Source organism: Apis dorsata, unplaced genomic scaffold (assembly GCF_000469605.1).
Source record: "Apis dorsata unplaced genomic scaffold, Apis dorsata 1.3 scaffold_5, whole genome shotgun sequence".
Taxonomy (NCBI): domain Eukaryota; kingdom Metazoa; phylum Arthropoda; class Insecta; order Hymenoptera; family Apidae; genus Apis; species Apis dorsata.
The window spans coordinates 1,017,045-1,039,891 of NW_006263308.1; the positions used below are offsets into that span (position 1 = coordinate 1,017,045).

Sequence of the window (22,847 nt, forward strand, 5' to 3'; positions counted from 1 at the left end):
AAATATCACGTGTACCGGATCAATTATCGGAGCCAATTAAGTTTCGACGATTCGAAATAAGAAAGGAGATCGTTGGATCGACTCGGGCGTGATAAGGAGGGAAGAAGGGGGGGAAGCACACCGTGGCAAAAATCCTTCGAAATCGGATGACATTTCGACGGTTTGGCAGTTTGCAAAGCTGACGCGAGCTCTCCCCGTTTCTCTCAACTTCTCGATGTGATCGGAATACGATCGAGTCAAGCAAATTATTCGTATCGTGCGAACCTTTACGAATAATAATCGAGGAGAAGCCAAACTCGGAGACACGGATCGATGTGTGTACTTACTTGTTGATCACGTCTACATTCTTTCTCTGTTTTTTTCTTTGACCATCTTTGCAACCTTATTGCACAATTACATTTTGTATTGATTAAAAGAATTAATGTATGTGTATATATATATATATATATTGGATTATAGAATATCTCTGTTCATATTTATTAGTTATTTCAAATTATGCTATAACGTGTGTACAGTGTGGATACTGGAAGTAATAAACGATTGGATAACTATGTTATTCAAGCATATATTCAAGTATGAATTTTTTGTGACATATAATTACATCGAAAGGAGGAATATTGGATAGTTACATGATGTATGATCATAGATATATCTATACTATGATATAAGTACCTGTAGAATTTAAACTTTGCAACTTTGTTATGAGGCGAAGAATAATGAATAATAAACAAAGAAATTGAAATAGTGATAATGATATTACCTTACCATATACGTGATTGTGAAATCAGGTGACTATAATGATTGACCATATTGCATACTAAAATGAAATCGAACACTTGTGTAATTAAAATTTTCTGATTTTTTTTTTCTACTTCGTATTTTCAAATAATTACATTATTAATTTACTTGATCAATTCTTAAGCGTGGCAATGATTTTTATAAAAACACACATTTTATATCATTTTCTTGGAAACATAATTGCAATCGCAATCTAATCTAATCGTTCTTCTTGTTGAATATATCAATACATTTTTTTTAATCAAATAAATTCTAAACTCGTTTCTGAATTAGCATACATCGTCCAATCGTTATTATAATTATGACATCATTCAATATTATTATAACTTATTCAATAACGTGACCAAGAACTGTCCAAGCTTGGCCATGTAAACAAAGCAAGAGTGGCAATCAAAGCTTAGAAATTCGGAACTGAAATTGAACTCCGCCTAATTTATATTATATCCTCTCGGACAATGTTCCAATTCAATTTTGACCAACACGAAGAAACCTATCAACCACACGTGGAAACCCTCGAGCATTAATAAATTAAACCTATTATTTAATGCTATTTCCAGAACTAAAAAAAAAAAAAAAAAGAGAGAAAGACTGGAATTATATAATACATTGATTGAAACAATTTCAAAAGCCTGATTAATCTGAGCATTAATTTCACGAGTTATATTTGAATGTTTATCAGGTATTAGAGAGTACGTAAGTTATCGGAGCGACAGATAAGCTCGTTTCGCCGCGGAAAATATGCGAAGATCCTTATCATTCCGACATAACATGCCGCGAATAATCAGGTGACTGAACTTTACGGGCCAGTTTCAAAGCTTGCCAAAAAATTTGACCGATTTGTGCCAATTGGCCGCCGATTCCTTGCCTCTTCCTGCCTCTTGGATCTTGGACCAACGAATCAGAAGGACATTATTCAATTATCTCGTTGTTTCTTCGATGATTAGCAGATTCCAAATCTGAATCCAATTTCTTTACAATTCTTCGTGGTTGTTAGAATTTGCGTATTCGTAATTTTCGAGAAGCTGAAGATAGAAGAGCGAAAATAAAAAGTTGAGAAAATCTAAGGATAAAGAATTTCACTGACCTGTCAACATGACATGCTTGATTGATACATTTTAAAGAGCAATCGATTGGCAAAGGCTAGGAAATAGTTCAAGGATCTTGTCAAAGCCTGACACAATCCAACTAACTTAATCTCTCCACGATGCTTTCACGAAGCATCCCCAAGAAATCTTATCCTAAGTCCACACAGACCTGACCTGTTCTGTGAAGAAAGTCATTGGAACTCCATTCCCGTACTTTTTTTTTTTTTATTTTATTTACCATCGTTCAAAAGTTGAACAGAAACGTTTCACAGGATTGTTTAATTAACGATAAATTTCAAATTGGTATCGATGATACTCACTTGAGAGGCGGCATCCACGAGGAAAGTGGCGGCAACGAGCATCAGCAACAGCAGACAGCCCCTCGGCAAGGTAGAGTCCCTCATGATGAGGACCTGTTCGTCCCAGTTCTTCTCCTATCGTGGCCACTCGCGTTGCTCTATCTTCTCTGTGCACTTGGATCGTTCGAGGGAAACCTCTCGTCAACGCATGACGAGCGGAGTGGAAACGCGCGACCGGTCCCCCTTTCCAAGGCCACTTTGAAATCTTCGGACCTTGACGAGCCGACACGACGAGGAGGAGGGCCACCAGCCACGGGGAGCTTGGACGTACGAAACTTGCCTCGAGTCGCGGGACACACAGGAACCGTACAACAGCGCACCGGTGTTCGGTAGCGTCTGAAAGGCCGAGCGCGCCGGCAAGATAAAACTTTTTCAAAAGCCCGGTGCTTTTCCCTCACCCCGCCGGATCGCCGACAGATTCAGCCGCGTTCCCTTGCGCTCCGACACTCTGTCTCTCACCCGTAGACTTCCTCTTTCTCCCGCTCTATCTCTATCTCTGTCACAGTTTCCCTCTCCTGCTAGGCCGTCCACCTCTTCCCTCTCGCTTCCGCCTACTTTCGCGCCCCTGACGGCGTCCTTGTCTAACCGTGCGCGTTCCGCTGCCGTGGTCTATCCCCACCACCGCCGAATCCACGGCCCCCCCTCCCCTCCTGTTGACTCCTTTGGTCCGTCTTTCTCCGTCGTGCTCCCCCCACCCCAAACCGTCTTTCTCTGGATACCCCCACCCCGCGATATTTCGCGAGGATCCGTTGTCTTTCTCGTTCCGCAACTACGTACGTGTGTCGTCTCTTTCCGATACGGCTCTTTCTCTCTCAACACACGTAGAGAATGGGGAGAAGTAAGTTGTTCCTTCAACATCCCTTCCACGATTCACAATCGTTCCATGCTCGCACGAGGCGACCGGGGACCAAAAGTGGATGTACATGTACGCGATTCTTTTAATGAGATTAAATTGCAGGTCCTGGATACGCCAAAAGTTTTTTTTTTTTTTGTTTTTAGAATTCGATGGAATATTAAGATATTCTTGAAACTGAATTGTAGTGTGAAAGGAATATGGACAATCTTAAAACAAGATCAAAAAGGTATCATTCATTTATCCCAATCCCAGATATCTTTAAAAGTAAATTTTAAAAATCCTAATTCTAAAGTGTATTTCGTTCTTCGTGATATCGATCTTTCCAATTTTTTTCTAATTCTACAATATCAATCTAGGTTATCCGGTTGAAAATTCAACGAGAAAACAAATCGAATGGCCATCAACAGCGACGAGTCATTCCGGTAGGAAAAAGAAGATAAAAAAGAAGGGAAAAAAAGAAAAAGGAGAACCGCGTGCGTTCGCCAACGCGTATATTCCTTCCTTGTTTCACCCGACATAACCTCTTCGTTCAACCGGAGGATCTGTTGCGCTCAGCAACAGATGCGAGGGTGATCTTTTTTAAACGGGTCAACCTCGCCTCACGCGTATCCACTCGCATTTTCTCCAACGAGAAGCGAAACTCGTGGACCTGGATTTCGTATATAGAATAATTATAACAGTCAACCCGTTGATTATAGTCATATTAATTCGTGATACATAACCTATTACAACTAACTATGATCTACAAATTATAACATAGAAAGATTACTTACAACTTAGAAATTCGAATACAATATATTTAAATTAAGAGTAGGCAATTAAATATCATTGTATTTAAAAGAAAAAAGAAAAATCACATTTTTTGGTAGTCTAAAATTCATTTAAGACTTTAATAATGTTTTGAATTTTTTATAGATTGTTTGATTTTTTGTTCGAAAAATATATCCTATTATATAGATATCCTATTTTCAGCTAATCTAATCACTTTTATAAGATATTTCATATGCACAATTTTAAAAAAATAAATATGTTACAGAATTATATATGTATCTTCACAGAACAATATCTTTTAATCTACGAAATATGATTAATAAAAGATTTCTAGATAAAAGAAGAACTCTTATCATCGAAAGAAAAAAATATATATTATTTAAAGATATCCTTATTTCAAGGAAAGAATTGAAAATCAAAAGAATGTGATGCGTTAATTAGAAAAGCACGCATCGATCAAGAAAAATATTCTCTTGATCTTTAAAGCATACAGATACATGGAAAAAATGAAGGAGAATATCCGTCGTGGTTATAAACTTGACCGGTACGAGGCAAAAATGTCCAAATAAATTTCCTAAAAACAAAGCAAACTTGTCGACGATTTATAGTTTGACAGCTGAATTCCTCGATTGCGTGTGCCCTTCGGCAGTTTTTAGACAGTAGCTCGACCTTTTTTTTTTATTTGATCGGAAGATCAGTTATTTTCAGTTGTTTATCTATAACTCTTCTCCTTCAGCATCTACTTTATCTTTTTTTCTTTCTTCTTTTTAAACAACCATCGAATGAATAATTAACATTATATTCGATAACTTACGTATATTAAACTATATTTAGATTACATGTAAAACATTATTATTGGAATATATTAAATTAAAATTTAAATAGAATTGAGTAGATTTTCAGAGAACTGAATGAAATTAACTTGCATTTATTATTATTTATATTGAATCATAGTTTAAATAAAGCCAGTATTAAATCATACTACTTGAGTCAATCAGATAAATTTAATCACATTATTGAAAAATCATAATAATTGTCGAGATATTATTATAAAAATGAATAATTCGAATAATTCAAAGATTCGTGGTAATAATATTCTAAATAATTAAATATGTAATATATTCAAAGATTTTTTTATATAAATAATATGATCTATGATCATTTTCAATGAATGTATACAATTTGTATTAGCATATATGTATAAATATATTATATTGATAATATATTTAATACCTGTTAATCTAATTAACTTATCATTTTTAATTAACTCTGCGAATCAATGGCAGCAAAATATAATTTATTACAATTTTGCTGTCGGTAAAAAAGTTAAATTTAGGAGTAAATAATTTAAGTTTAAGAGAGTTAGCACGCCCTTATTTATATCTGTTTCTGAAAGAATATGAAAATTTTTTCATAATTTTATTTAAAAAAAATTTATATCTATCTTATCATTTATATAATATATATGATATATTTACCTATTTTATCATCAATCGATATATGAATTATTAGAAGTTGTTAAAGTTATATTCTGAAATACCGACCTCAAAAAAATTATAAGTATTCCTTGTATTTCTAATATGATATAAATTTTATTCATATAACTATTATTGATCCTAAAACAATAAAATGAATTTTCACAAGTATTTAAAATAAATAAATGATATGTAAAATATTAATAATTCAATTATTATTTTTATTAAAAATTTTTTAAATGATATTTAAAAATTTTATTATAATTATAATAACTTTAAATAATACAATGTAATAATATTCAATTACTATTATACAATTTATTCCAAATTCCACTAAGTGATCCAAAGATACAAACGTCATCATAATATCAATGAAAAAACATATTATAAACGCAATACCAAAACACGATTATTTATCAATGCAAAACTAATTCTTTGAATGAATTTAATATATTATTTTATAAATAAAATATAAACATTCAAACATTTCAATATATTCATAATATTATTGCGATTTAAACACGATCATCATTTTATAATAATAATTAAAAAAATTAAATTTCTTTCTATTTAATTTCTAATTCAAAATGCAGAAGATTAGATTATTTCGTAATTTTTTAATTCAAATCATAATTAATTAATAATGCTTTCACAGCATTAATAAAAAAAATCGCGATTTGCAATGTCCATGATGATTGAATGATAGGTCGACAAGTATATTGGCTGATAAATCTTCTACTATTACTACTACTACTATTATCATTGCTACTTTTAAAAACGAGCAAAATAATAACAAAATAATAACAAAAATAACTTTCTATTCTTTGAATAAAAAAAAAATTCAAAAGATGAGAAGTCATTCGTTGTAGTTCTCTTCATGGCAATTTATCTTTTTCTGGCACAATGTTTGCTGAAACTCTGAAAATCTAGACTTGATATTTTTTAATCCTAAATAAAAAAAAAAGTAACAAAGGAAATTAATAATAATCGTAATGATCATTGTCCGCACATCTGCAAAATCTCAAGTCAAATCGCTCGTTTCGAGATTTCTAGAGATCGCGAAAATTCGAAAAATCGATAGGCAAAGCCAGAAATGAGTGACATTCTTTACTCGTTCCAGCTTTACCCTCGATTCTTCAAATTTTATTTCCAGAAACAGGTTGTCACGCAAAAATGCTCCTACCCGACTAGAGACTGTGACAATCTGCCCGGCCCTACCTATTTATAATTAGCAGACATACCAGAAAATATACTACCTGGCAAAACAGGCACACCAACACATTTATTGGTTCTCATACATGATACTCGGGCACAAAAGCCTACATTAGGGAAAATGTTCCGGGACACCCGAGCTTGGCAAACTCGCAGACTCTAACTTTATGTACCATTTTCCTGAAATCGACCGACAATGGTTAGAAACTATTGCGTAAAACGCGATAAAAATACATGCATTTTTTAATTTTAACTTAATAATTAATTAGATACCTAGCAAGTTAATGTTTTTTAATTCAATCTATTTATCAATAAATATATTTTATGAATTTAATAAACTATTAATAGTTTTAATATCGAATAAAGGAAAATATATAAAAAGAAATAAATTTATGTTTAACGATTAATTATAATTTCATTTATAATAATTAATAATCAATCCTTAATGTTTATAATTTAATTAATAATATTAATATAAATTATTAATATAAAATTAATCATTAATATCTAATATCATTAATTTGATGAAATAAAATTAATTAATTATACTTTTTATTGATTAATAATGAATTAATTACCGTACGTTTTTTTTTAATACGAATAAAAAGATAATCAAAATCTATCTATTTTCAATAATTATCTAAAAAAAAAATAAAACATTATCAGATTAGAAAGTCATTAACTATAAATCTTTGTAGCATATGCTATAAATTATTATTTTTTTGAAATTATCTCAACATAATTGAATAATTTGCACAAATAAAAATCAAAATTATAAAACAAATGTATGTAATTAAAACTATATAATAAGATGATACAATAATTAGATATAAATTATATAAATTTTAATTCAAAAAATAAATATAAACTATTGGTAACCTTATTAACAGTTAAATAAACAAATAAAGAGAAAAAAATTAATTAATTTATAATGTTTAAGGAATTATTAAATAATTGAAGCCATCAATAATTTATTAATTAATAATTTATAAATTCAATAATAAAATATATGAAATTACTTACTACGCAATCACATGTATATCCAGTAACATGAACTGTCATAATTTTCGGGAGAATAATATGTTATGTCATAGGTTCGTTTAGAAGCTTTCTAATTGGTTCGAGCAACATAATTTCCTATTTCCTATTTCTTTTTTTGTTCTTACTCGCGCGAAAAATTAAAATATTGTACTTAATTTAATTTATTATTAATTTTTATAAAAAAATAATTTTTAAAAAATCGAAATTCCATAAAAATTATTAAAAATAAAAAGATAAATTATACAATATAAGATAAATTTATTTAATATAAAGATTAATCAAATTAAAAAATGTCAGATGTCATTAAAAATGGAATTTAATTATTCATTTATTCAGAATTTAAGATTTTTACATATTAGTAATTATATAATTAAAAACATTTATTATTGATAATGAAAATATTTTTGATATTGTCAAAAGTAGATATAAATGGAATCTTGTCTATGTTTTAGATGATGTTATCTATCTTACCTTTTTTATTTTATCTAACTTATCTTTCATTTTATTTATAAATTCTTCAAGTTAAAAAAATATTAGTTTTTAGAATTCAAGAATTTTGAAAATTTTTTTTAATTTAATAAAAAGATTAATAAAAAAATTTGAATATTATTATATTATATCTAAATCAATTCAATTATTTAAAATATAATCTAATTCCGGCAGATAACCAAGTTATTTACATATTCATCTAACTAGCGCGTTATTTAACAGACATATACATTAATAGAAATTAAAAATTTAATTATTACAAAAATCATATAATTATTTTTTCTTGTATGAGTTATTGGTTCAAATAATGTACTTTGATTATTCAACAAAAGAATATAAAAAAAATAACATAAATTTAAAATGATAATATAATGATAACATATGATAATATAAACATAATAAAGTTTTCATTTTTTAAATTTAATTTAATATTTTTTAAACTTAATTGATTTAACTAAGTTAATTAAAAAATCAATCAAAAAAATAAAAAAATTAGATTTTTATAAAAAATGTAAAGACTTGAACACTTGGCAAATATCAAGAGTTCAAAAAAGACATATTTAAAATGTTTATTGTATCATCTGTAAGTATTTTGTACAGATTTATTGTTTAAAAATTAACATATGAATAAATAATTTAAATATGTAGTTCTTTTTTTTACTTTGTTTTTTCATATATGATACAAAATTAAGTTTTAATTACATAAAATGTTGTTATTCACTTAGATAATTATAAAATACGCATGGTGTTGAAATGATAATAGAATTTCATATCTATAATACAAATACATGTGTATTTGTACTTTTTTATATAAAATAAATTATATAGAATAATTTATGGGCAATTATTTTGATCATTGTAAAATAGTCTTTTAAATATTTACACTAATAGTGCAAGAACAAAACTCACTGTTTCATTTCAAAATATTATTCTTCGATTAATCTTTAAAAAATATTAAGACACAATTTTTTAATTAATTTCAACAAATGCTATACAAGAAATATAATTTTCTGAATCTAATATTGATTAATTTCATACAATTTACTTATATATATGTATGACTTATATTAATAGTACGGAAAGATGTGTTATTACACTTTGGCATGATTACTTTTTACAATTTGTTTTTGAAGCTAAAACAATATAGAGCGTCAGTCTCGGAGAATAGGAAAGTATTTAATTATCATATTTTGTCAGTCTTTTCCTCATGATTAATTATTAAATTTATTAAATAAATACATTCTCCACAAACATTTAATAATAAAATGATGTAGGAGTAATTTTTTGTATATAAAGTTTCTTTCTTTCTTTTATTCTTAATGTATTTTCTTTGCATAAGAATACTTTTAAGAAATCGTTAATTCACTTTGTAAACATAAAACAGCCATGAGATAGCTAACATCTTCATGATCAAATGCTATACATTTTTTCTTTTCTTTTCCTTTTTGAACTTGATCAAAATTGGACTATCTTTGTTGAAGGAACATCTTATACATGGCAGGCTATTGAATGTGTTGTTTCTTTTTGACTAATTCCACTAATTGTCTATACCTTGCTTGGCATTCATCCTTCAAAATATAACATCAATTATAAGTTAACTTATTGATAAAAATTATAAAATATTCATAAATCATACTTTGCTTTTTCCTTCAACGCAATTTGCAATTTTCTCCCATCTATCTGTAGATGTGCCTTTAGGATATTTTATAAGGGCCGCTTCCAGAGCTCTTTGTTGTTCTTGACTCCATTCGCTAATATTATCCACAATTTCCGCACGAGTCTTCGTCTTTTTTGAACGTTCTTCTATTATTGTTTCTTCTACGGACGTACCAGGTTTTAACCCTTCATCTTTTATCTAGTAAAAATAAAAAAAATTATCATTATGATTAAAATTAAAATCTTAGGACAGATTAAAAATTAACCTTTTTTGCCATATGTGTAACTTCGAAAACTGTACGATTCATCGCATCTGCGATTTTATCCCATCTTTCTGATGTACCACTAGGAAATTTTTTTACGAGTTTTATTAATTCTAATATATCATCATCAGTCCATAATCCCCCAGAAAGAGCAGGTTTCTGATAAATATGATTTGTCTGGTCTTTTTTGAATAATTCTTTGACATCATTACCACTTCTTTCTTGTGGAGTGAAACCAGTTCTGCGTTTTCTTGTGCGAGACGTAAATTCTGGTTCTAATTGTTCATTTTCTTGTATTCTAAAAATTATATAAAAATTCTAAGCATATTCAATGAGAAAAAAATATTTAATAAAAAAAAAAAAAATAGATTTCATTTAGAATAAACATTTCACTCACAATGTTTCTTCTTCTTCCTGTTTTTTTCTACGTTTTCTTTCTTCTAACACACCATACATTACACGCACAATATCAGGTATAGATAGTGTAAAAGCTATTATCCATCTTGGAAATTGGAATGGAAGAGTATTCCAAATAGTTGGTGTAGGAATTTTTTCCAAAATGTCTGCCAAATCTGGTACATCCATTTTTCCTTTTTTATTCTTTTTTTGCATTTTTTGAAGTTTACTGCCTAAAACTTGTTCCTATAACATACATTATAATTAATTAATAAAAAACTTAATTTTTATCTCTTTTAATAATTTATTTTACATACATATGTATATCTTTTTTCAAAATAAGCAGCCCATGCAACTACATATTGTCCAATCGTAATGAGTAAAAATAAAATTATTCCTAATTCTAAAAGTCCCATTTTCCGTACATGACGATAATAATATACAGCTGATCGCCAATTTGGCAATCCATTAATAAGCACATTATCATATCTCTGACGTTTTCCTGGATCTTTCAATATATCATATACAGCAACTAACTGAAAATGAAATTTATTTCTATGCAATTTGTTTTATGATTATGATAATATATGACTTACTTTTCTAAATTGCTGTTCTGCATCTTCTGCAGAATTTTTATCTGGATGTAATTGTAATGATAATCGTCTAAAAGCTTTTTTAATTTCTGAAGCATTAGCAGCCTAAAAATTTGATTCATCAGTTATTCTTTTTTATAGAGAAAATTAATTACATAAATAAAAGCAATCAGAAAAGAAAAAACCTGTGGAACACCAAGAATTTCGTAAAAATTTTGGTTGACTTCTTCGACAACATCAAATACTTCCAATTCATCATTATCCCAAGCATTTATAACTCCATATACATTGAAAAAATATAAAATTCGAAAAATTAGTAGTAATGACACTCTCATTTTTTTTATATGCTAAGTATATACATTCATATCCGTTTAGAAAATTTTGCCTTTTGATTTAAACACGTTCGTTGCTGAAATGCTATACTATGACCATTTCACTCAAATTAAATCAATCTTCTATAAAACAAATTGAAATATGTTAAACCTCTAAGTGCCACATCGCAAATTCAAATGAGGTTAGATTCAGAAAACGTAGGCCGTGTGTAACGATAAACGCGTTAACGATGTAGAAAAAATAGAATTTATATTTGTGTTAGTATATCTGTTGCACTGAATTAAAGCACTATTTTCAAATCGCGATATAAATTTTTATGATCACTGATCTAATTTATCGACTAAGAATTATCATCTATAAAAAATTTACTTTAATATTTTAAATTATATTGATCATTTAATAAGAATTTCATGTTAAAATAAAATTATATATAATTTTTTACGTAATCTTGTATAATTCTTTCAATTATTAACATTAAATGTAAAATATGTATTAATTTAATTAAATAAAAATATATATATAATATATAATTTACTAAATTTTTTTACGAGAAAGATTATTTCATATGATTATATTTTATTTATCAATCCAAATTAAACAATCAAAATTAAATTTAAAAAGTACATGATTACGATTCGTAAGGGACTGTATTTCCGATATAGCAAATATAGTGTTACAAATATGATACACAGATGACTCCACCAATTTTGGTTATTCGAGGCGCGGCGCACAGTGTGCTTTTGCATTCGCATGTATCACCGTCCAGGCTATTCGATCGAAAAATGTGTCTTCCGCTATATTTAAGTGCGATTACACGCACTGTTTTTACAAGCTTTCGCCTATAGGAGGTACAAGGTTAACTGTTGAATCGCGTAAGCGTAATTCGAACCGGTAATTGGAAAATTCCATGGACTCGTGGGTCAACTAAACGGAAACCGCATCGTTAATTCTCTGGCCACAGATGGTCATCGTGGCGAACTCATCCGATTTCCATTGATTGTATTTATAGTGTCCTCCAGTTTATTTTTGCATGCGGTTCCTTTGAGAAAAAGATGCGCCTATCCGCTGGCTGACAGCTTTTCTCGCATTGTAAGTCCCTTTAACCATAGGATTATAAAATTAGGAAAATTTTTGAAAAAAAAATCAAAAGAAAAAGAAAGAAGAAAAAGATGATTGACGACTATAGTAAGGTCTTATTTGCATGTGTTTGGTCTGACGTGATGTGTGGGTGTGCAAGTCTATTTAATACATTTCGTTGAACGTGCAATTCGATTGCTAGCCTCTTTATTTCGTTTGTATTATAAATTCATAATCGTGTTTGTCGTTTATGTCGTCGTTGTCAATTATACCAACAAATACGAATTTTTATGGGGGAATCGTTAGACGCGTTATGGTACAATAAAAATGAATCGAATAAATACATAATTAGACTATACCATGAAGATGTTATTCTTAGCATGAAAACGTAACGTTAGAACTACGAAAGACCATTTTTACCTGTGCTAGATTCTTTTTTATATTTCTATTTCAAATATATCTTCACATGTTATCTATGTCAACCTATAACTTTTAAAAAAGTACGAATTTTCTTTCACATTTATAGTTAAAATATTTTAGTTTTCCGTTATTAATATTCATTAATTCTTAATGAAATGATAATTTTCCATTTGTGTCATTATCTACATATAAAGTATTTTTGTTGCATAATGTATAATTATCAGCAATTCAGAATGCAATTAAGCTGTATTATAATGGTTGAAATATTATCATAATATATCACAAATAAATTTTTATATAATTCATCAGAAATAAGTTTTTATATAATGTTTTAACATTAATGCTTTATATCTAGTTAAGTTGCAAACATTATTTTCCTATTTGTATAATACATCCAGTTATCATGCCTATATTAATCATGCTTTAAATCATGCTCACATTTTTAGCTCTACCATATTGTCCCTATGTCCTTTAGTATGGTGGTTTCTCTTCTTATACGGTGAAGGAGCCGGATCTGCCTAGCTCAAATTCTGGATACAAGCAAAATATAAATATTATAACATTGAATACAAAATGGAGTCTGCTATAGCTGGACGTAGGCGGACAACCGCAAGACATTCAGCAGAAGATCAAGCTCTTGATCAGATAGCTAAAGAGGTATGACTTGATTACTTTATAAGAATGTAATAAAATGGAGTTGATAAAAAAAAATAATATTAAAACCTCTAAATTTTATATAATTTACAAATTGTATATTACCTAACAAGAATGAAAATATGTTAATATATGTTGCTATAAGTGTGCTTGACCTTCAGTATTTACATGTGTGCATGGCTCTAGTAAGTGGGGATTTATATCTTTTTTGATAAGTTTATCTTTAAAAGAGAATGTGTAAAGGAAATTATTAAATAGGTGAGACATAGGTGTGTATATTGTATTTCACAATTATTAATCTATAGTTAATATTTTATTTTTTGATTGAAATTAAATATAAAGTAAGTATTTGTTGATCCAAATTGATATTCCAGCATGTTTTCATATAAAATTTAATAATATTATTTATCTAATACATTTATGACAGTGCTTGTATATCATGTGTCAATGTGTTAATAATAAATTGAATGTAAAACTATGTTTTTGGTAACAGGATGGATTTTCCATACATACTTTCAGGCAGAAGCTAGATTAGCTGCTAGAAGACAGGCAAGAGCAGAAGCTAGAGAAATACGAATGCGAGAATTAGAAAGACAACAGAAAGAGGCAGAGGAGAATGCAGATAGGGTATATGATATGTGTTCAGGTATTTCTTTAAAAGAATTAATGCTAAAAAAAATTTTATAGTGCAATAAAATATTTCATTTCTAATTTTTCAGCCGATGTGAATAGAACAATGAGAGTAACTCCTGATTCTGTAAGAACGTCACGACTTCTTACGAATTCTAATAATTTTCAATCCAGTCGTAGATCTTCCGAAGATTCACTGGAAGATGCTGGCCTAAGCAGAGATCTTAGGGTATTTACATCTTTTTCTTTTCTCACAATATAAATGACAATTAAAACAAACTATATATTTCTTCAAATATATAAATATTCTTTCAAATTTTTATTTTACAGTTAGAATTAAAAGAATTTGAAGAAAAATTTAGAAAAGCAATGATAGCTAATGCTCAATTAGACAATGAAAAATCTTCATATGCTTATCAAGTCGATCTATTGAAAGATAAATTGGAAGAATTGGAAGAAACAGTTGCACAACTTCGTAGAGAGCTTAGAGAAAAGAATCGGGAGTCCGAACAATTGAAAAGACTTAGTCAAACATTGAAAGATGAATTAGATGTATGCCATGCACAACTAGTAGAAAGAGATACGCTTATACAAGTAAGTAAACAGAAAATTCGTATTAATAAATATATTATATTCATTTTATTTTTATAATTAAAATATAAAATTATTTCAGGAAAATGGTCTAGTTATTATTGATGATGAAGGAAGTGAAAATGAAGATAATGATATAGAAAATGGCTCACGTCCTAGACGAAGAGTACTAGTCAGTACAGAAGCAGCAGAGTTATTGCAAAATGCTGGAAAAGGTTCATTAGGTATATAATTGTAAAAAATAAATCATTCTTTTCAAAGAAAAAAATATATTAACATAATAATATGTATGTATTTCGTAATAAATTATAGATGTCCGACTGAGAAAATTTGCTTCCGAAAAAAAAGAATTGCAAGATGAGATACGACATCTAAGATTGGAATTAGAAGAAACAAGAAATCGTATTAGGTCCGAAAGATCGCCTGGTTCAGTATTAGGTTCGTATTCTTAAAATATATTATTATCAATAAAAATTTTCTTATATTTTAAATGATAACATAATATTTAATATTTTAAAATTAATTATAATATTTTTTTCTAGGCTGTTTATCAGATTCTGAAGATGTGCAACGAGAAGCAAACAAGCTTTTAGCAGATTATAAATTTAAACTCCAAAAAGCTGAACAAGATATGTCTACTTTACAAGCTACTGTAGCCAGGCTAGAAAGCCAAGTAATACGTTATAAGTCGGCAGCAGAAGCATCTGAAAAAGCGGAAGATGAATTAAAAGTTGAAAAGAGAAAATTACAAAGAGAAGTAAGAAATTTTATTCAATATTTTTAACTTCAATAATCTCGTTGAATAAAATAAACGAGGAATTTTTGTTATAGGTTAGAGAGACTCAAGGACGTGTAGAAGAATTGGAAACAGCAAATTCTCATTTACAAAGGCGATTAGACAAACTTAAAAATGCAAAATCTGCTCTATTAAAGGAGCTTTGACGAGACGATTTCTTGGGATCTGTACAATGAGTCTGCCATTTCGATTCACTAAGAACCGTGTGCCTCATAACACGAGATACTACTTAACGCATTGCATAATTTATGCGAACGGAACACGTACATATAGTGATCGTTACGCGGATTTTATGATTTTAATTGATTTTTATTTGTACAATATTGCATACAAGTATGACATTCCAAAATGGCCACTATTATACAATGGTTTTTTGGAATTTTATACTTGAATTAATTATATACTAAACTGCTGTGAAAAGAAATCGCTGTTTTATATTCAACACATTCTTTTCTTTCATTAATTTTTTTCTTTTTTTTTCTTTTTTGGTACTAACAATTATTTTGCAAATTTTAAAGAAAAAAAAGGAAAAGGAAAAAAGAAAAAGAAATAACAGCCTTTTCGATGCATTTGAAACACCGAATATTTTTTCGTGAATTTTGTAAACAGTTATGGAGTCGATTCGTAATATATTATTTGAAGGGAAAAATATTCTGACTCGTGTATTATAAATGGATTTCAATATTCTTTCTGCCTTTATTTTTTGAGGCACAATCTTTCATGTTATTTCAGTTTTTGCTCATTAGAGCAACATTGATAATAATTAAAAATAATTAATCATATTATAGTTCTTCACTAATTTATGATATACGGGTCAATTAAGACATTGCGTACGTCGATGAGTGTAATTTTTGTGTTACATCGAATAATTTATAAACAATATTTCTAAAGATACAAAATATTTATAACTCCTACGAGAAACGTGTTATAGTTAAAGCTAGCATTTCGAATGGAAGCAACCAGTCTACAATATTCATTTTCTACTGTGACCATTTACTATATAAATGTTTTTAATTTTTTATATCATATTTATATCTGAAAAAGAAATATTAGAATTTGTATATTTAATAGGATGATAAAGATAAAACTATTTCATTGGCACATTACACTGATAAAAAGAAAAAATATTGCTGCCTAATACAATAATGGTATTCAATTTTTTAATCATAATATTTTTAATCAATTGAATTGTCTCCAAAACTGATATTTTTTATTCTTCGGACTGATGTGAAATAAAAGAAAGTAGATGTATGATAGTGTGGTCTTTGTACATTCGAAATAAATTAAACTATGTTGTTGAAGCTATATAATATTCTTGGTATACAAATTTATTATATATATTTTATATGTGATACAAGAAAAAAGTATTAAAACAATTATTTATGATCTTGTCAGTGAGAATATATTTAAAAAAAGTAACGAATCGAAAATATAGAAAAAAAATTATTTAATTATATTTAGTTTAATAATTTGAAATATTTCTAAATCATTTTTAATTTTTAATAAGTCATCTTTGAAAATCTTTTAAAGGATAATTTTTAATTTTAGAAATTATAGGAAACAGAGAAATATTTTTTATATTTCATTAAAATCTAAAATTCAATTGCACCATTCTCTAAAAAAAAGTTACTTTATTATGATATTGTATATGCGCGTATGCGCGTGAGTAAGTTTAAATACTTGTTACATCTTAAAGAAATATTATCTAACATATCATAGTTTGTTACTTCTATATATTTCATATGTAATTAAATTGTATAATGTAGATCAAGATTAAAATTAAGAAACACTTTTTGTTTTGGTTCTTGCAGGAGTTTGTGGATTGGGTGGAAGCTTGGTTGATTTTGCAATTAAAGATTTATACACTGGCATTGGTCTAGCTTTTACTTCTGTCATTTTGCGCAGTTCTGCTCTTTCTAATTTTTCTTTCAACAATTTATTTTTTTCTTCTTCTAATTTTTTTGCTTTTAATTCTTCTTTTTTCTTACTTAACTTTTTATCAAACTCACTTTCTTGAATTTCTTTTTTTTCATTTAATTCAAATTTACTTGTTTTTTTCTGATCATTATTTGATTTTTCATTTTTAATAATAGGTTTTATCAGATGATTTACATGTTGTTTTATTTGTTTTTTTTTTGTATCTATGCAATCTATTGTAACATTCATAATATTAGGTTGTTTATTTTCTTGATCATTGCAATTCTTTGTTTGTCTTTCTTCAAGTTGCTTGGAATTATATTTTTCTTTGCTATGTAAGTTTTCTTTAGATAAACCATGAATCACAACAGGTTTAAAGTTTGGAACAGGATTGGCATGGAATACTCTAGATTTTTGATTCTGTTCCTGCAATTGTTTAACAAGTTCTTTCTTTTTATTAGCAAGAGATTTGTTCCTTTCTTCAAAACTAAATGGACATGGGACTACTATTCTCTTTTTTGTGTTTTGTTCTTTTATTGGATTTGACTTTAAAAATTTAGGTGCAGGTTTTGCATGAAACTCTGTTTTAATGCTATTTGTTTCTTGAATCTGTAAGTTTTTTAATTTTTCTTCCTTTTTCTTTTGAAACTCTTTATTGCGAGTTTCGAAATTTAATCTTTTAAGTTTTGTACTTTCTACAGTAGATTCTATACAAGTATTTTCTTTTTTAACAATATTTGAAGCACTCATGGAACGAACAATAGGTATAATTTTTTTCTGTTCTTGCAAATTCAGTTGAGAATTTGTCGTATGCCGAGTTTTCTTTGATTGGGTTTGATTAAATTTTTCTGTAACTTTTTCTGTAATTGTAGCTGATTTTTTGTCTACTTTTTTTAATATTGATGAATTTTTTAAAATATTAATTGGTACAGGATTTGCTTTGATTTTATATTTCTTCATTTCTTCAAGCATTAACATTTCTCGCTTTTCTGGATTTAATATTTTAGTTTGTCTTATTCTCTGCTTACATCTTAATGCAGGAGAAATTGGATAAGTAAGTTTCAAGGGAGATCGTTTTAATTTCATCAATTGAGTAGGTTTTAAATCTTTGTTACTCAATGTACGAAATCTCTGTGGTGTTCCATTTTGAAATTTGAGAATTGCTTCTGCAAGACTTACAAATTGATTTGAACGCTTACGACATTTTATTAAGCTTGTTCTTCGATACTGACAAGTAAGTACTCTAGATTGTGATTTGCCTAATGAACATTGTTTCATAGATGTATTGGATTGTTTTTTTGGAAATATATTTTTTTCAATTTTTGATTTCATTGGTTTTTCTTCAATTTTTGTAAAATTAATTTGTGAATTATTTTTTTTCATTATATCATTATCTTGAACATCTTTTGATTTATGAATAATATGTTTAGATTCTGACAAATAGTTGTTCTTAATTTTCTCAGGTATAGTTCTTGTAGCTGTATGTTTAGATTTCATTACTTTAAATGCAGAAGTTAGTTCAGTTATTGGTATATTCCATGTCTGATGAATCTTATTAGATCTTTCATCTAAAGTGAAATTTTTTAGAGATTTCTTTGATTCATTTTCATTCTTTTTTCCTACTGAATGCTTTTTATTGTCATATGGTATAAAATATGCTACACTATTACGTGCAGGAGATTCTGTCTCTAAACTATCATCAAATTTCACTTCTGTTATTGATTGATCATTTTTATTTTCATTTAGACATGATAAAGATGAATTTGAATATGTAGTAGATTTTAAATATATTTGCGGTTTATGCACCTCATGTTCTACTTCAAAATAACTATCAGAAGGAACTTGAGGACTATGTGTAAAATCTGCCCATTGTGGAGCACAACAATTATCCATCATTTTTAAAAAATTGTAACTGCTAAATAAATATAACAGCGGATATTACGTTGAATAATATTGAATCATAATCTGAAAAGAAAAAATATTAAAATTACGAAAAAGTGTAAAAATATTACTTACTTTGTTTACCATTTTATTTATAATGATATATCCACCTTTAAAGTATATATGAAGCAATTAAAATCTTGCAATCTTTACACAATTCGATATAAATAAAAATTTATATCTCACACAATAATTTTTTTATAATTTTTTAAATTTCTTATATAGTAAGAATACTTTTATTTAAAATCTTTTATCAAATATAGAAGGTACCAGCAACTGATTAACAGATTCGTTGACAAATTTAAGTTTAAAATTTTCTATCTCTTCAGTTGATTGGTTGAAAATAATGCATATAATACAAAAATGAAATATCCCTAGTATTATTATGAATATTATATCAGTTGTATTTATTCATTCTTATACAAATAGATTGAATGATTAATCAAATTTATTTATCATTATATGAATTATTTATATAAATTATATAATAATATTATTAACGACTTTTATGCATAAATTTGTTATCAAGTTTGGAAATCTGTTTATTACCAACAGACATTAACCAATAGCTATTAGCCAATAATCAATTAGAATTGAATTTCATTTTTCACATTAGGGATTAAAAAATTTTTTATTCTTTTTTATTTTTGTATCGTTTGATAAAATTTAACGAATAGAATTGAAATAACAATTTTAACTTTAAAAATTCATAGGATCAAAATTTATGCGAATGTAAAATTACATTTTAAGAATCACTTTAATGAGTTTCTCATCATTATATAATTTATATTAAACATATCGTTGATATCATAAATTTTATGCAACATTCTTTAAATTTATAAATATAATGAAATTGAAAGTGAAAAATATCTTTAAATTCTAGAAATAGCAGTTTATATTTTAATATATGTATAGAATTATATTAATGTAAATTAATTATTAGAAATAAATATTAAATAATCTATTATATTTTTTATACTTCTCAAAAATAAAAAATATACAAGCTGTTATAATTATAGTATAGTAAATTCTTAAGAAAATTGAAAATTATAATTGCGAAAAAAAATTATGTAATAGTTATGATTGTGAATTTGTCTTAAACCATAATTAATTTTTTTGTCACGAAAATTTAATTTCAAATCAGTTATTGTTCATTAAATATTATTCTTTATTATTATTACTAATTATTATAATATTAATAAATATTATTTAGTAATAAAAATTTTTTATTTTAATTACTTACAACATAAAAATATTTTTTTATTCATTATTTGATATTGAAAAATTAAAAAAAAAATAAATTTTTTATTAAAATATGTTAATAAAAAAAAATTTCAATTTTCTCCTTATACTATATAATATAATATATAATAAATATACTATATAATATAATATATATATTATATAATATAATAATGTTTTATCTATATATATATATATATATATACATTCATGCATACATTATTATTATGTATATGCATAATTATTGTTTGCAATATATTATGATTATGATTATGATTTATATATATTATGATTTATTATGATTATTATATTTATATGTTACTACATTTTTAATTTATTATTTTTTACGGGAAAAAATTTATTTTATTGTATAGTTTACTTAATTTGACATATTTATTATATATATTATACATAGAAATGTATTATTTGCATGGTGTGAAATTCGTAGTATCGAAATTCACCGCTAGGTGTTCCCTATCTTCAGAGACATTCTCGCAAGTGGTTTTGACTATTCTAGTATATAATACACGCGTTTCAAACCGCTGTAGTTATCGCTTCTCGGCCTGATGGCTAAGATCAAAGTGTAGTATCTGTTCTTATCAGCTTAATATCTGGTACACTCCCCACCGGGAGTCAGAATATTAGTCTGATTTTTGGAACCGGGCGGAACCCCGGGGCTTGCTCCGCTTCTGCCGCGAGTCGGCTCGGCATTGCAGTGCCGTCGAGATCGGCTCAATAAGTTATACCAAAAATTAAATAACTATTTCAGATTTCGAAAATATAAGTTCACATTTTAAAAAATATGTGTTTCTTTTATTTGACAATATTAGAAATACAAAGCATATGAAGAAATGTGTCATTAGTGTTTATCATTCCAGTAATTGAAGAAATAATTTACTATATCAATGCTTATATAATCTTATTAACAAAATAATTTGAATTTTAAATAATCATTTTTTGATGCCCTTTAAATCGAACGAGAGATCGGTTGATCCGAATTTTTATCAACGAGTTAAAATTCACTCGAATTTTTGTTTGTTCAATGTATTGCACGTGTATACTCTTCCGGGCGTCGTTGAATAAAAGAAAGGATTTAAAAACAAAAATTAAATATTGATTTTTTACAATTTATTTTAATATCTATGCATATTTGAATACATTATAATATATAATATTCATATTAGATAAATATATATATATATATATATATATACGTATATTACGTATATATTTATTATATCTTATATTATTATTTTACATTTCAATAAAATAAAAATATATATAATTTGATTTCATAATTAATCATTATGAAAATTCATAAAAATATAAATAAAAAAAAATAGAAATATAAAAAATATAAATGCAAATATAATATAATAAATATAAAGTAAAGTATCAGATTCCATTCTAATTGATTGAGAGAGATTAATGAATTTATGTTATTTTTAAAAAAAAATTTAATAATAATAATAGCAAAATTGAATAATATTGGGCTCAAGAAATAACCCTAAATGTATAAGGATTCTATTGATGTATTCTTTCGTAATTCTCCGTGTGACATCGATATATAAATTAATTATATTAATTATGAATGTTGTTAAAGCTTCAGTTAGCACGATTCTGTGCGAGACTAAAATTTAATCAGACATTTCTCCACATCACAATTGTTCAAGATCTCCTTGTAAACTTGTATTCCATGTAACATCTCTTGTACAGTAGGAAATTCTTCTGATTGTAAATAATATATAAAAATATATAAAAAATAATATAAAAATATATTTTTATAGAAAATAAATAAATAAATAAGACTAATAATTAATAATAATTAAAACTAATAAAAATTTTTTTTGTTAGAGAAATAAGTTCTTCCCAAACTAATAACTGTTTTCGTTAAAAGATTTCATCAAGTCATTAATAGATTCCAGCAGGATGACCAAACTGATAATTCGGAAAAGATAATTCCACAATAAAATATAATAAATATATTATAAATAAAATATAATAAATATATAATAAATAAAAATAAAATTAACAAAATAATTTAATCTAATTCAATTATATTTTTAAATAAAATTAGAAAAGCTTCTAAAATTAAATCTATTCTACGAAAATTTTGAATAAATATTAATATTTTGTTTTTATGGTACGAGAGCAAAAAATAGACAATGAACGTACGACCTTGTTATGCTGTTTCATTCGTTAAAACAATTCGTTAGAACAATAAAAAAAGAATGAACGTTTAAATTAGCAAT

At 26.9% G+C, this 22,847-nt stretch overlaps 4 protein-coding genes and 1 non-coding gene across 9 annotated transcripts in view; 2 read left to right on the forward strand and 3 right to left on the reverse strand.

The window, feature by feature from the left end:
• LOC102672430 (basement membrane-specific heparan sulfate proteoglycan core protein-like) overlaps positions 1-2,828 on the reverse strand; it is a 162,749-nt gene extending 159,921 nt beyond the window's left edge. Inside the window, exon 1 of the mRNA XM_031508247.1 lies at positions 2,204-2,828. Coding sequence (XP_031364107.1) covers positions 2,204-2,287 — 84 coding nt within the window. The 5' untranslated portion in view covers positions 2,288-2,828. The remainder of the gene's footprint in view (positions 1-2,203) is intronic.
• A 6,457-nt stretch (positions 2,829-9,285) lies between these two features.
• On the reverse strand, positions 9,286-11,580 carry LOC102672559 (dnaJ homolog subfamily C member 1-like). Its single transcript, XM_006607536.2, has 7 exons — positions 11,180-11,580; positions 10,998-11,099; positions 10,719-10,937; positions 10,403-10,647; positions 10,009-10,303; positions 9,723-9,941; positions 9,286-9,654 (listed from the first exon to the last, which is right to left on the reverse strand). Exons 1-7 carry the CDS (start codon positions 11,327-11,329, stop codon positions 9,589-9,591), a joined length of 1,296 nt encoding a protein of 431 aa, XP_006607599.1. The 5' UTR covers positions 11,330-11,580; the 3' UTR covers positions 9,286-9,588.
• Positions 11,581-12,017: 437 nt separating this feature from the next.
• LOC102672780 (leucine-rich repeat flightless-interacting protein 2) lies at positions 12,018-16,802 on the forward strand. Of its 5 annotated transcripts, none has more exons than XM_006607539.2 (9): positions 12,018-12,416; positions 13,271-13,481; positions 13,998-14,124; positions 14,198-14,337; positions 14,439-14,702; positions 14,782-14,923; positions 15,012-15,137; positions 15,242-15,456; positions 15,531-16,802. In XM_006607539.2, exons 2-9 carry the CDS (start codon positions 13,398-13,400, stop codon positions 15,639-15,641), a joined length of 1,209 nt encoding a protein of 402 aa, XP_006607602.1. In that variant the 5' UTR covers positions 12,018-12,416; positions 13,271-13,397; the 3' UTR covers positions 15,642-16,802. The 5 variants fall into 5 exon arrangements, with proteins under 5 accessions (XP_006607602.1, XP_006607601.1, XP_006607603.1 ...); XM_006607538.2 differs by having other exon boundaries at positions 12,038-12,416; positions 13,300-13,481; XM_006607540.2 differs by having other exon boundaries at positions 12,043-12,416; positions 13,300-13,481; positions 13,972-14,124.
• Positions 16,803-17,106: 304 nt separating this feature from the next.
• Positions 17,107-19,697, reverse strand: LOC102673091 (targeting protein for Xklp2 homolog). Its single transcript, XM_006607541.2, has 2 exons — positions 19,464-19,697; positions 17,107-19,377 (listed from the first exon to the last, which is right to left on the reverse strand). Exon 2 carries the CDS (start codon positions 19,306-19,308, stop codon positions 17,275-17,277), a length of 2,034 nt encoding a protein of 677 aa, XP_006607604.1. The 5' UTR covers positions 19,309-19,377; positions 19,464-19,697; the 3' UTR covers positions 17,107-17,274.
• Positions 19,698-21,145: 1,448 nt separating this feature from the next.
• Positions 21,146-21,336, forward strand: LOC116185084. The gene has a single exon (XR_004149840.1). It is a non-coding gene; the product is annotated as a U2 spliceosomal RNA (small nuclear RNA).
• Positions 21,337-22,847: the final 1,511 nt, after the last annotated feature.